The 13,453-nt window shown below is 35.0% G+C and overlaps 1 protein-coding gene across 1 annotated transcript; it reads right to left on the minus strand.

Moving 5' to 3' along the window:
- Positions 1-7,646: 7,646 nt before the first annotated feature.
- LOC146004757 (zinc finger BED domain-containing protein 4-like) lies at positions 7,647-12,913 on the minus strand. Its single transcript, XM_083143734.1, has 2 exons — positions 12,585-12,913; positions 7,647-8,124 (listed from the first exon to the last, which is right to left on the minus strand). The coding sequence occupies exons 1-2, from the start codon at positions 12,752-12,754 to the stop codon at positions 7,647-7,649; spliced, it is 648 nt and encodes a 215-aa protein (XP_082999860.1). The 5' UTR covers positions 12,755-12,913.
- Positions 12,914-13,453: the final 540 nt, after the last annotated feature.

The following is a 13,453-nucleotide window of genomic DNA, read 5'->3' on the forward strand; positions in this document are numbered from 1 at the left end:
AACTTTACTTTATTCTTGTAGGTGATTGGAATCTTTGTTCTGTTGAGAAAAGTATTTATTAAAGTCTTGTTTTCATATTATCACTAAAGAATTTTTATAATGTTGAAAGAATAGGGAGGAAAAGTTCTTTCAGTCTGTCCACATGGGAACAAAACAAAATGGTAAAAATATCAAATCTAGCTAAATTTAGAGCATAGATTTTTAGACATATGCAACTTTGATTTTAGAAATGTGATAACCATTTATAGTTCTTCAAATAAAGAAAAAGCTGGCCCTCGTGGCAGAGTGGTTAGCACATTGCGCTACGATGCTAGGGGTCCAGGGTTCGAATTCCGGCCTGGGCATGGATGTTTTTGAGTGTCCATTCAGCAATTTCATCATGTCATCACTCATCTCCATCTTCGCAAATTAGCCAAAAGTGGCACAACAAGCGAAGTAAAATAAAGCAAATCAAAATTCAAATGAAGTAAAGAATAAAATGAAAAATGAGAATTTCTATAGTTTAATAATATTGTTATTATATTCAAAATATGTTTACTATAATTATTCATATTTTTATGCTAGTATATAAATGTAGGTTATAGTTCTTAAAATGAAGAAAAGAATAAAATGAATAATGAGAGTATTCTATACATTTTGTACTATTGCCAAAATATGTTCACTATAATTATTCATATTTTTATGCTATTATATATGTATATTTTAGGAATTTTAAACATCTTTTGTTGTAAAATATGCAGATTATCTCAGAGATGTAGTTTTAGATTTTCTGTTTCTATTATTTACAATTGTGTATTTTTTCAAGTTTTGAGAAAGAAGGAATATATTTGTTGCTTTAAAATCAGTAGATAGTGTATTGTTATTGTTAATAATAGTGAGAATATATTGTGTTTTGATACCAGATTTTTTAAACTTTTGTGTAAAATAAATGTTCATTCAAACAAAATTATTTCATTTCATAACTATACCTATTTTCTTTAAGATCTAAAGATTTTGGAAAACTGCACCAAGGCCAATGCATTTCTGTCTTTCATTTGTTATATTTACTAAAGTCAGAAAGGAATGAAGTTATTCTCATTTAATATCCCAAGAATGCCAATAAGTACCTGAACTGAAATTGATCGAGAGTTTTACATGAGGTATCAACTGTTATTTACAAAACGACCTCAAGGCTGCAACACTAATCAAGTGAGCTTCAAAACAGCATTTTTGTTATTTTAAAGATGGTGCCTCCTATACTCACTTGCTCCAGTGAAGAGGATTGGTTTCTTGCCCTCTATCAGCCTAAAACTTACAGAAATATCATGGCAAATGAAAATTCAATATCTTTGTGCATGCTTAACATGCCAGCAAGTTTACTAATGGAGAAGAAAGTTCAACAATGACCTCAGATCACAAGCAGATGGGTAGAAAGGTCTTCACAGACTGCATGTGGACCCAAAAGATTTATTCTTCTTAAGGTATACAAGCAATAGGTCTGTGCTAAAATACAGCAATTTCGTGCAACCATACACAGAGAAATCTATTAGATAAAAAGAGAAAAGAAATTAAAGTTTTCATTTGACTCTGCCTTGTACAATCAACATTTTGATTGGCTAGGGTAACATTAAGGATTTCTTAAACTGGAATCATATTCTGTGCCAGCAAGCAAAACAATTCTCACAGTAGGTTGGTTAGTATATCACTTGGGTAATTCTGTGGTTCTGTGCAACTGAATTTGTTGATAATATTTACTTGAAAGCATCCACCAATATTCTAGAGAGAGAACCCGATGTTCAAGATATAATATTACAACTCTGCAATTATTTACATTTCAGTAAAACAATAATTCATAATACGTAGTTCTATATATAGATTTTGGTTGATTGCTGCATAATAGTCAACCATATCTGTTCACAAGTGGATAAAATTTAATATTTTCAACATTATTGATAGAAGAAAAGCAGATGTGTCAGTCACATACATCCTGTTTTGACTGGGACAGTCCAGCTTCAGAGGTGTGTCCCTGTCATCCCGTCCATATAATTAAAAGAGCCACTATTTGTCCCGTTTTATAAAATTCTAGGAGTATCTTGAAAACCAAGCATTTCATGATAAAAAAAAAAGATGTATTGTGTGTGTTCCTTTATTTGTAAAATAAGTATGCCGTTTCTCTACGGAATTGCAACAAGAATTTAAAGTTACTACATCTTAACACAAAACTCAAAAGAAAAGTCTAGACTTGTGTGTGTGATATGTAGGGTAAGGTTTTTCGGGGAGATTTATAAACGAAGAAGAATAAATCTGACTCAAGAAGATTGGTTCTTCTGCTAAATACTTCTGGCATTCCTCAACTTCAGTGTAGGACTAACATAGAAGGTTGGTCAGAAAGGACGAAAAACGAGATACTATGTAAGTCACAGCGAGATTATAATAATTATTACCTTTTGACAATGGGAGGTCATATTTCAGTTATTTTTTATAATGCAGTATCATTTATGTGATCCGTCCTTTAATAAATAATAAAAATTTTATAATTAGGCCTAACCGATTTTCAGGAGGTGCGGGGGATATACTGATCTCCTTGAGATGTCCCGTTTTTGGGTCAAAATATTATGGTGACCCTACACATGGTATCCAACTAGGTTTGCTGGTGTTCAACTACTGAACTGCTAAGCCAATGTCAGACCTTCCAACAATTTTCACAACTTAGATCTTTATGTAAGTTTTCATGTCTAATTCAGGCATATTGTCATTAGATTAAGGACATTATAAAAGAGAAGAAATATGTAGTGTAATCCAAGATAACAAAATAGTTGCACATTACCGGTATTGAAACTTTCACTTCAGAAATCCAATAATAATAACATATAATTTATCTTAGATACATTTTACATAGCTATGGAACACATCATTCCAGCTTACTATGTACAAAATTAATTGATGATTATATTGGTATTAAGCAGGAAAACTTGAGGTTAAACAGTTATCATGCTGAATATATGAGGGTCATATAAAAAATAATACACAGTGTGCAACACTGCAGAGTGGATGATGCAATCAGAGTAAAAGTTACGCCAGTTGCAGTTGAAGACTTGTGGAAGCAACACTTGTGTTCATCAGTTCCCTAGTGTATGCCAGTTAGAAGTGACAAGTGCTAGAAATGAAAGATGAAATATTGTGCATCAAAATTGAAAGCTTACATGACAAAAACCCAACAGAAATTCACAGTGCCTTGCGTGAACTTTGTGGTGAGCAAACAATGAACCATAGTTGAAATCTCAGTCAAACGAATGGAGAAGTCCCATCATCCCCATGACCCAAAAATTTCCACAAACATAAGCAAAGGTGAAGCAAATGATCAACTTTGCTTTTGATCACAAAGTAATCATCATGACTTATAGAGTCTCATATGAAACTAGTGTCACAGCAGCATTTTATCATGCCTGGTGCCTGGATCCAAAAATTAGGCTTGTTTCGCGATGGACCACTCATTTTGCATGCCTGCAATTATGAGTAGGAAGTATTGACTCACCGGCCATACAGTCCAAACATGAGTCCACCAGACTTCGATTTACTCCCAAGTTGAGAAAGCCCACTGGTCAACAATACTTTTCCTCCCTGGGTTTATTTTCAAGGCTTCAAGTTGGATTTAGGAAGGGCATGGGGTGCACAGATGCGTTGGCAATGTTATCAATAGAGCCCGGAAGTTTGGCAAAATGCCTCTTTTTATCTACTGGATATATTGATAAAATTTTTCTGGATATACGTTTTTTATGTTGTTTCGAATGTTTTAGAAGCCTTTTCATTTTGCCTATTTGGGACCCCACTGCCTATTTTTAATTATAATGCCTTTTTTTGCCTTTTTCAATTAAATTGGACCATTTTTTTAAAAAAAAAAGTGTATATATAAATTATTTTTCTCCCAAAAAACGTTGTTGGCATTTATTTTTCTTCCGTTTATTATGTGAATAATTTTCGCTTTATTTAAGTAATATTGCACTCATGCATGTTTCAACATTGCTGAAGGAGAAAAGTGTGAGAGAAAAGTATTTCATGCTGAGTTAGGATATTGGCTCTCGGTTAGCATTTCCTTGTGCATGATTGACTGCTGAAAACCTGTTGCAGAACATCTGCACAATTACGTCATCACGTCCATCGTCCGTGTCAGGAGGTTATTGACAAGAAACAGCACTAATGCCCAAGGGCCTTTGCATGGATTCCAAAATCAAGTTCTCTATCTTTAGTTTTGTTCTGCACTTTGGAGGGAAAGGATCATGTAGTTGTCATCATGCCGAAATTTAGTGTGCCATTATGTGGTAAGTTACATGGTTACGTGTGCGAATTTGGTGAAAATTGAAATGCTCTTCCCAATGTAGATTTTACCATTTTGCCAGAAAATATAGATGAAAGTAAGCGACTTCCAAATGTGTTTTTTTTGTTTTGTTTATTTTGCCTTTTTTTCATTTTTAGTGCCTATTTTCCACATTATAAATGCCTTTTTGCCTGCCTATTTTAACGAAAATAAATGCCTGAACTTCCGGGCTCTAGTTATAAACAAAAATGTATGATACAATGAAAAGGAAAAGTAGTCTTATTGCTGCTTTCTTAGATATTAAAGGGGCATATGATAATGTAAATATAAATAAATTATTAAACATTCTACAAAATCTGAAAATACCTTATATGCATCAAAAAATAATTTGGAATCTATTAAAAAATTGTTGTTTATATTTTTACTTTCACAATAAAGTTGAGGGTCCTAGATGGATAACAAGGGACTTCCACAGGGAAGCCCTTTAAGTCCTTTATTTTCTAATATATATTTAATGGATGTTCAAAGAATGTGTCCTGGGCCATTTGGATTTATACAATATGCAGATGATTTATGTATATACGAGAGTGTCAAGCAAGTAGCTAAAGGAGTCACCAACATGGAAGCGAAAATAATAGAGATAAAGAAATTTCTTGAGAATAGGTCTATGAATATATCGTCAGAAAAATCAAAGCTGGTTATATTTAGTAAAAAAGGAGCTCCGAAAAATGTGAATCAATACACAAAAAAGTTACACATTCCCATAGAAAATACAGTAAAATATTTAGGCGTTATATTTGATAATACATTAACATGGAAACCTCAAAGGATGTTTAAGAGGTGATGAACTGATGATGATTCGAATTGAGAATGGGCAGTAAAAACGTAGTCGAAATAAGGTGAAGTTGCAAAAAAAAGCCGTTAAGACCTATAAAAAGGCTAAAAAAGGACTAATAAGCAAGAAAACGCCCAAAAAGGCAAAAAAGGACAAATAAAACCCACCATTTGCTGTCCTACAATGACCCAAAATGAACATATATTATGTTGGGCCTCGTCTTCAGATGCTAGGGAAAAAAGAAGGATTTTTCCTCAACTATCGAGCCCTAAACTAATGACTTCTTTTTGTTCCCACACATGAAAAATAAAATGCGTGGTGAGCGATGTGTGTCGCAGCTGTTGATGCATTCCAAACAGCAGTTTCTGAGGTATCAGCTTTGAGAGTGGAAGAAATGCTTTCAAAATTGGTTTGAGCGTATGCAAAAGTGTATCGATCTTAAGGGTGAAATACTTTGAAAAACAATAAAGCCATTCCCAGAATTTCACATATCTTTTTTCGTATTGATTGCAGAAACTTTTCCAGCAGCCCCATTTCTCAATGAAATATATGAAAATAAACAAAGATAAAACAACTGTGTTATGGATAGGGAGAATATAGAAACCCTGCAAAATGAGCCTTAAAGATTCAGAGCTAAAACAAGTACAAAGTTTCAAGTATCTAGGTGTTACAATCAATAGTAATGGAAAAATAGATGAAGAATTAAACACTAGAATAAAGAATACGAACATTATATTATGCCATAAAGAATTTTTAGGAAAAAAGGAAATAAGCCAAAACCGAATAAAAAAAGAATACCTGCAGAGAAAAGAAAACTTTCGAGAAGGGTTCCTCCACATTTGACCCGTTATACAGGGTGTTCAAAAAGTCAAGCAACCGAGACTTTGAACTTACGGAGACATGAATCTTATGCTGGGTATTAACTTTGTCTATGTGGATATTTTAGAAACATTTAACAAGAAAATCATTCTCTAAGTGAACGTTCAGTGTGAGGAAAAAGTTACTAAGGTATAAAAAAAGTTTCTGTACGAAGTAAAAACAAATATGGATAGAAGACAGCTGTGGAGTCTCTTGCAAACATTTTCGATTTGTATCTATGGTCTCTGTGGGTACTTATCGAATTTGTAAAAGAACGATAAATTTCTACACAGACAATGTATGGGATTAATTACAGCATATTTATAAAAACGTATTTAAGAAAATACGAGGTTGGCAACATTGGTTGTGGCAGAAGGCAGTACCTGGTGTGCCCTACATTTGTCTATGTTATTCAATCAATGCCCAGATGAAAGAAAGGGTTTGAAATTTATTGTACAAACACTAACCTGCCGTTTTATACGAAACCACACCAATCTTACCGGTACACCTAGTATTTTTTTAACATACTTTTTTTATGAATATGCTCCAATTAACCCCATAAATCATCTGTAATGCATATAATACGTAAGAATTTATTGTTCTTTTTATCAATTCTATAAGTACCCACAGAAACCTTCGATAAACATCGAAAACTCCACAGCTGTCTTTTATCCATCTTAATTTTTACTTCGCACAAAAATTTTTTCCACCTTAGTAACGTTTTCCCCACACTGAACGTTTATGTACAGCATGATTTCCTTGTTTCATGTTTAAAAAATATCCACATAGACAAAGTTAATACCCAGTTGAAGATTCATGTCTCTATCGCTTCTTGTACAAAAGTTACGTACGTGTAAAGTCTCGGTTGCGTAACTTTTTGGACACCCTATGTAGCACACAAAGGTTGGGCCAACGTTGGTAAATGGTTACAAATTTTTTGTGCCAACAGTTGGCGAACTGTTGGCAATGTCCACCTTGCCATCAATCTCCCAACCAACTATTTCCCAACGTTGGCCCAACTACAATGGAAAAACTTAGCCAACCATCTCCCAACCAACTATTTCCCAACGTTGGCCCAACTACAATAAAAGAACTTTGCCAACAATCTTCCAACCAAATCTATTTCCCAGCATTGGGGTAATACAGTGGAAAAACTTCCCAACCATTAATACTCAAACCAAAAACCAACATGCCAATGTTAATACTTTCGGCAAGTTTGTTTATAATATTAATAAATATTAGGGATGGGACGATATGAAATTTTTACCGATACCGATAAAGTACCGATATGAAATTTACCGATACCGATAACCGATATTCTACCGATCCGATATAAAGTAGTAGCTGTGTGGAGTGGTCAACTCGCAATCTCAACACCTTGTGCATGGTGTTCCTTCAATACAAAGTATCAAGTATAGGAAAATTGGAATAATATACAGTCCTTCAATCAATATCTGAGAAAAATGTAAGTTATATTTAGAAATATTGATAAAAATACATCTATTAACTACACATATATAATATGCACTGTCTATCAACAAACTCTTGAGGTATTGCATTGTTTACATTGATCTGAAAAATAAAAAATCAATTTTAATCACATTTAACATGCAGATATTTCAATTGGTTTTTCTTGAATGGAGAGAGAAATAACACAAACTAGTCCCACTTGAAGTCTACAACTGGCAGGTTCTTATTCAAAAATGTAAGTTGCTGAACCTTCTGTGGATTCAGTCTTGTGCGGTTTTTGTTGCAGATATATCCTGCTGTGCTGAATTGTCTTTCAGACGAAACTGAAGATGCTGGCACACCTAGGTATTTATTTGCCAAGTTTCTCAGAAGTGGATACTTGGTGTTTCCTTCCCAATAACCAAGGGCACTGTTACTATGAGATATCAATGGTTCATTGAAGAAAGAGTCCATTTCAGCTTCCAGAGGAGATGTGGAACGTGTTTCACTATGGGTACACTCTTCAAGAAGTTGGGTACAAATACCCCAAAGTCCATATTCAGCATTGGACTGACTTGAAATCTGTTCATCATGGTTTCCACCAGTTTCCGTACATGAGGTAGAGGCTTCAAACTCTTGCTGTAGCAACTCTTTTACTAGAGTCGACTGTGATGCTTCTCTAAAAATCCTGTAAAATGAAATGAAAAAACTTTACTTCTGATGTGTATGAGCATGTACATTAGAAAAATTAACTTTAGCAATAATCCTACACTGAAAACTGCATTAATACTGTCCACACTTACTAATTTGAATTAGAAATTGAAAGATGTGTTAAATCATAATATTTTTGTTGGGTGGTGTATTTCAGATTTTATTTTGAGGGAACTAGTTCTATTTTTCAACAACCATTACTACAACTTCATCCCAGGGATGGAAACTAGTCAGTCAAAATTACTGACTTAACTCACCACAATACTGAAAAAAAACCTGCCTAATTACCGACTAGTTTAATTAAGGCCTAGCAATAAATTAGCCCTTTAAAAGAAATGGGCTTTACTTAGCCACCAGATCCCCATACAAGCCCTTACATGTTGTTTTTTTTTAATTAGAAAAATGCTTTAGAATACAGTTTTGGAAAGTAAATTTGAAGCATGGAGAAGCTAAGTAGCACAGTTAAAAGCTTCAAAAGCATTATTTACCAGATAAAGTAAGATTTGAAAAGTAGTGTACATGATTGATTGCACTTCACAGTGAGAAGTTGTTCTCGGTTTACTCACGTCTTGGATACATAGTTCTATCATTTTTTTTTTTTTATGTGAGGCTCAACAGGGGGTTTTGTGCTTTACACTGAATCTTACGTGATCAGATGCTGAAATCATTTAGGGACATTTTAATACTAATAGCCCTAAACCTGAAACACCTAACCTAACAATGAAAGCATGGTAAGAATTTACTATTCCACAAACACATGTAACTTCTTAGTTTCGTCACTTTTAAAATTCGTACTTATGTATCTGCTTCGCGAAACATTCTTGAAGGTGGATTCACATTACGAGTACTTCTTTATTTACATAAGAAACAGTATGGCGCATGCACCTTCGTACATCATCGCGAGTCGTGCTTGTGTTTTGTCGATGCAGTGCTTCCAACCTTCGTAACCAAAAAATACTCATGAAGTTTTTATTTTTTTTAAGCTTCTTCACATTATTTTACGAACACAATTTTAACTATGCTTGCCTAACCTAACCTTGCCGGAAATGGTTCGTGGGGCTATGCATGAATGGTTTCTGGGGCTATCCATCAATGGTTTGTGGGGCTACTGTTTTTCAAGTACCCAATTACAAAATCCAGTGGATCTTTCACACCCGGTATGAATTCCACCACGCATCCATGATACATCATCTTTTCGGAAAACATCGGCGTGGTTGGAAACCCTGCAATCGACAAAACACAAGCACGGCAATCTACGGAGGTGTACGCGCAAAAGGCTATTGTGCGTCGAAGAATTACTTTTCAACAAAAATAATGGATTTCCGCTATGATACATTCCCACATGACAGAAAACACTTTAAAGACGTTAGACAATGCTACAGGAACTTATTACCGTAAGTAGTTTCTTGTGCAAAAATGAAGAAATCTGTTTGTGGAATAGTAAATTAGTACCGAAAGCATTTAGGTGTGTTCTATTAATGCTAAGAGTCCAAACCTGACTCACCTAACTGAAGAAAAGCATTTTGCAATGTAATTAATACCTCTTTGTACCCCAAGCACGTGAAGTAGATAGCAGCAGCCCAGATATACATATGAAAAGTGTAAATGAATGGTTGCTCATAAATACCAATGGCGTACCATGAGCATTTCGAGTGGGAATGCCAAGTCCAAAGTCATTTTTGCCTAATAGATTACTTATGGGATTATTCAATATAAGTATTGTCTATTTGAAAGTAAAGTTTCATTGTGTTGCCTGAAGTTAGGCAGCTTCTGATAAAACATGATCCAGGCATATTTAAATGCTAGCAAATGAGATGCCTCACCATGCAACAAAGGTTTGTAAGACTGGTATTTTATAGCATTTTCTAATTAGGTTGTTCAACTCAGAACACCATACGCCATTCAGAGTCTTTTGCCCAAAAGATAGTACATGTGTAGCAAAACAATATTCTGTTTCTCTCAGCACACCCAGCTAACCAAGGAAACATTTCGGCATGATGCAAGTCATAAAAAAGCCTACCAGAATCATAAGCACTTCTAGAACAATAGTAGATTGTTAGATTATTGTGGATGATCTAACAATTGATTGATGTGGTTTATTTTACTTACTTTTTAACATTTTAAAGTAATTTCGTCCACAGATCAAAGAGTTTTGAAACAAATGCACAACACTTCCATTGACAAAATATAAAGGATTTAGATAGGATTAAAAATAAAATTTCATGATGATATATTAGTTTTGTAGGTTAAGTGGTAGAGCTGCCACAGGCTGAACTTCGCCCATGAATAAATAATCTCTATGTCTAGCCGTTCATATCACGAGGACTGAAAACTCTGACGAAAACTTTTTTTTCGCATCGCTGTTTGTGCGATAAATTACACAAAGAAGTTATAGTATTGGAGTTTGGTAAAGTTATGTGAGTCATATTGGGTATTGTAGCATCACACAACACGAGCGCATATGGCACAAGGTTCAGATTCCACTTTAAACCGCACATTCAGTACCAACTAACCTTTCTGTGCATAAAGTGAACTTAAAAAAAAACTCAAGAAGTAATGTTCTGCTGTGGTCAAATGCAGGAACAAAAAAAAAAATCACAAACTGCTGCATTGTATTTTTTTGGTACTAGTTTACTATCCTTCGGACAGATTTCTTCATTTCTACAGAAGAAACTACTTACCGTAATAAGTTCCTGTAGTATTGTCTAACATCTGGAAGGTGTTTTGTGTGATGTGGGAATGTTTCATAGCGGAAATTCAACCATTGACGCATAGCCCCACGAACCATTTCCGCTAAGGTTAGGTTAGGTAGGGTCACAATGGGTTACAATAGTTAAAAATTGGTTTCGAAAAAAAATATGCGTAGCGCCACACACCATTCTCGCATAGCCCCAGACACCATTCTCACATAGCCCCACAAACCATTTGCGGAAACGTACGTTCTTCAGTTACAAAAACACCTTTTAAAAAAAAATTGATCAAAAAAACGTGAATACACGTTAAAAAATGATCCGTGAAGCAGATAGGTAAGTAGAAACGTCAATAATTGACGAAACTCAGAAGTTATAGGTGTCCGAAGGATAGTAAACATTTACCATTTTTTTTATTTAGCACTGATTTATTGCCAGTTTTGGCAAATTGCCTTAATGAAGGCATAATTCAGAAATATATATATTTTTAAAAAAATCAGAAAAAAAGGAATTTGTGTATGATGACTGTTTTGATAATTTGAAGCCAAACTTAACTTCCAATTATCTACCAGACACAATTTTGGTACTTTGAGACTTAACCTAATTCTTCTTGCTATTTGCCGGCATTATTTGCTGGGTTCTGATTAATAATACATAAAGTGACACCTTAGATAGCAGATACCTTTTTTCTATTCTTAATACATTTTGGAATTGGCTAGACTCTACTTTACGTCCTTATTGCCTTTTGGTGGTAACCGATGGGAGTTAACAACACTGCAGGTTCGTCTTTGTGTCCACATTGTGAATGCATGTGCTTTGCTCATTTGCGTTCGCGGGGCATTGTGTGTGTGTATGATGCATGAAGAAGAACAGGTTCCTAAAAACTTGTAGATAGTGTAAAATACGTTTATCCCCAGTAATAATTTAGTCCTTTGCTCAAAACCGTGCTTGCAGACAGCCGGCATCTCTTCGGGTAAGTACTTTTTTCTTTTTATACTTTCTGTTCACGATAGCCCCATGAACCATTCACGTTAGCCCCTGAAACCATGCATGGGTAGCTCCACAAACCATTCATGTTAGCTCCAAAAACCATGCACGGGTAGCTCCACGAACCATTCACGGGGACGAGGTATGCCTACGAGGTTAGGTTAGGCCTGTTACATTAGGTTCCATTAGCACTCATTTCACTTCTAAATATGTGCTTCATCATCGAAAAATTTCCTCAGTACGTTCAATTACTCATATCCGAACAATATCCGTTTTGGTATGACTTGAGATGACCGGACCCCTATCCGATTTTCTTCATATTTGACATACTCACTAATTGAGGCCTCCTAATCACGAATCTGAAGTTAAAAATTGTGGGTCATGTCTAAATTTCGAACCATTGACGCCTTATTTTTGCTTATTTTGCAATTTCTAGACGTTCCCGACAAATTTTAACTTCAGATTCGTGATTAGGAGGCCTCAATTAGTGAGCATGCCAAATACGAAGAAAATCGGAGAGGGGCCCGGTCATCTCAAGTCGTTCCTCAGTTTTTATCAATTTCCTCCTCCAGGTAATTTAAGTTGTTGAATTCCTTATACAATAAGCTTTCCAACGATATATGACACGTATTTATTAGGAAAAGGACATAAAGTAGAGTCTTACCTTGAAAATATGCAAAGGAAAAAAGAACAAATTTGGTAAAAAAGTGACAGGTATATAACAGAGAAGGTCCTTGTAAAGTTACTGATTTATGCTTACCTTAATTTGTAGCGAGGATCCAGACTTGTTGCCTTCATGTAGACTTCTTTTGTCCCAGGCTGAAGTTCTTGAAATCGACGTTCTAGTGTTGATTTCAAATCTTCTGCTAAGTTCCTCACTCGGCGTTCAGATGCAAAACTGTTCATTGCCTGTACAACACTGTTCTTCATTGGGATTATATCTGATATCGATGTGCTATTACTGCTACATGATACAGTAGCTTCATGGAATATTTTCAACACCTTTACCAAACTCTCGATTAGGGTCCACTGTGATGATGATATTTCGACTGGGAGTGACAAAGATGATGTTACAATTGTTACAGAAAGTCTTTGTTCAAAGAAACGCTCCAACATAAGATACGTTGAATCCCATCTAGTGGGAGCTTCTTGGATTAAACTATGAGCTGGAAGTCCTAGATTTTCTTGGGTTTCCTTTAATTTTCTGGAGTCTTTTGGTGACATATGAAAGTGTGTTGCTATTCTCTTTACAATTTTAATAACCGAAGATATTTCAGTTTGACTTAGGCACTGGTTGACAACAAGCTGAAGCAAATGTGCCATGCATGGTATCCATATAGGTAATGGATCATCCAACAAGCCTGCAGCATGTTTCATGTTGGGAGCATTGTCTGTAATGATTACTTTTACTGCCGAGGAAATTCCCCATTTATTAAAACATTCTTTGAGGTTTTCTGCAATATTGAGTCCAGTGTGACTTGTGCCACTGAAAGGCACTACTTCAAGATTTAAATTTATTAATTTAAAATTTGTGTCTATAAAGTGTGCTGTCACACTCAAAAAATCTTGCCCAGCAATTGAGGTCCACACATCTGTTGTTACAGCAATGAATGTACAAGTTTCCAGCAT

Source organism: Lepisma saccharinum, chromosome 22 (genome assembly GCF_977018435.1).
Source record: "Lepisma saccharinum chromosome 22, izLepSacc3.1, whole genome shotgun sequence".
NCBI classification, from domain to species: Eukaryota; Metazoa; Arthropoda; class Insecta; order Zygentoma; family Lepismatidae; genus Lepisma; species Lepisma saccharinum.

What these genes read in the sequence shown, in the direction of transcription:
- LOC146004757 (XM_083143734.1), bottom strand. Translation starts at nt 12,754, where the DNA reads ATGAAGAACAGTGTTGTACAGGCAATGAACAGTTTTGCATCTGAACGC. An exon ending in GATCCTCGCTACAAATTAAG is followed by an intron (nt 8,125 to 12,584) that starts GTAAGCATAAAT and finishes TTCATTTTACAG; the next exon opens with GATTTTTAGAGAAGCATCAC.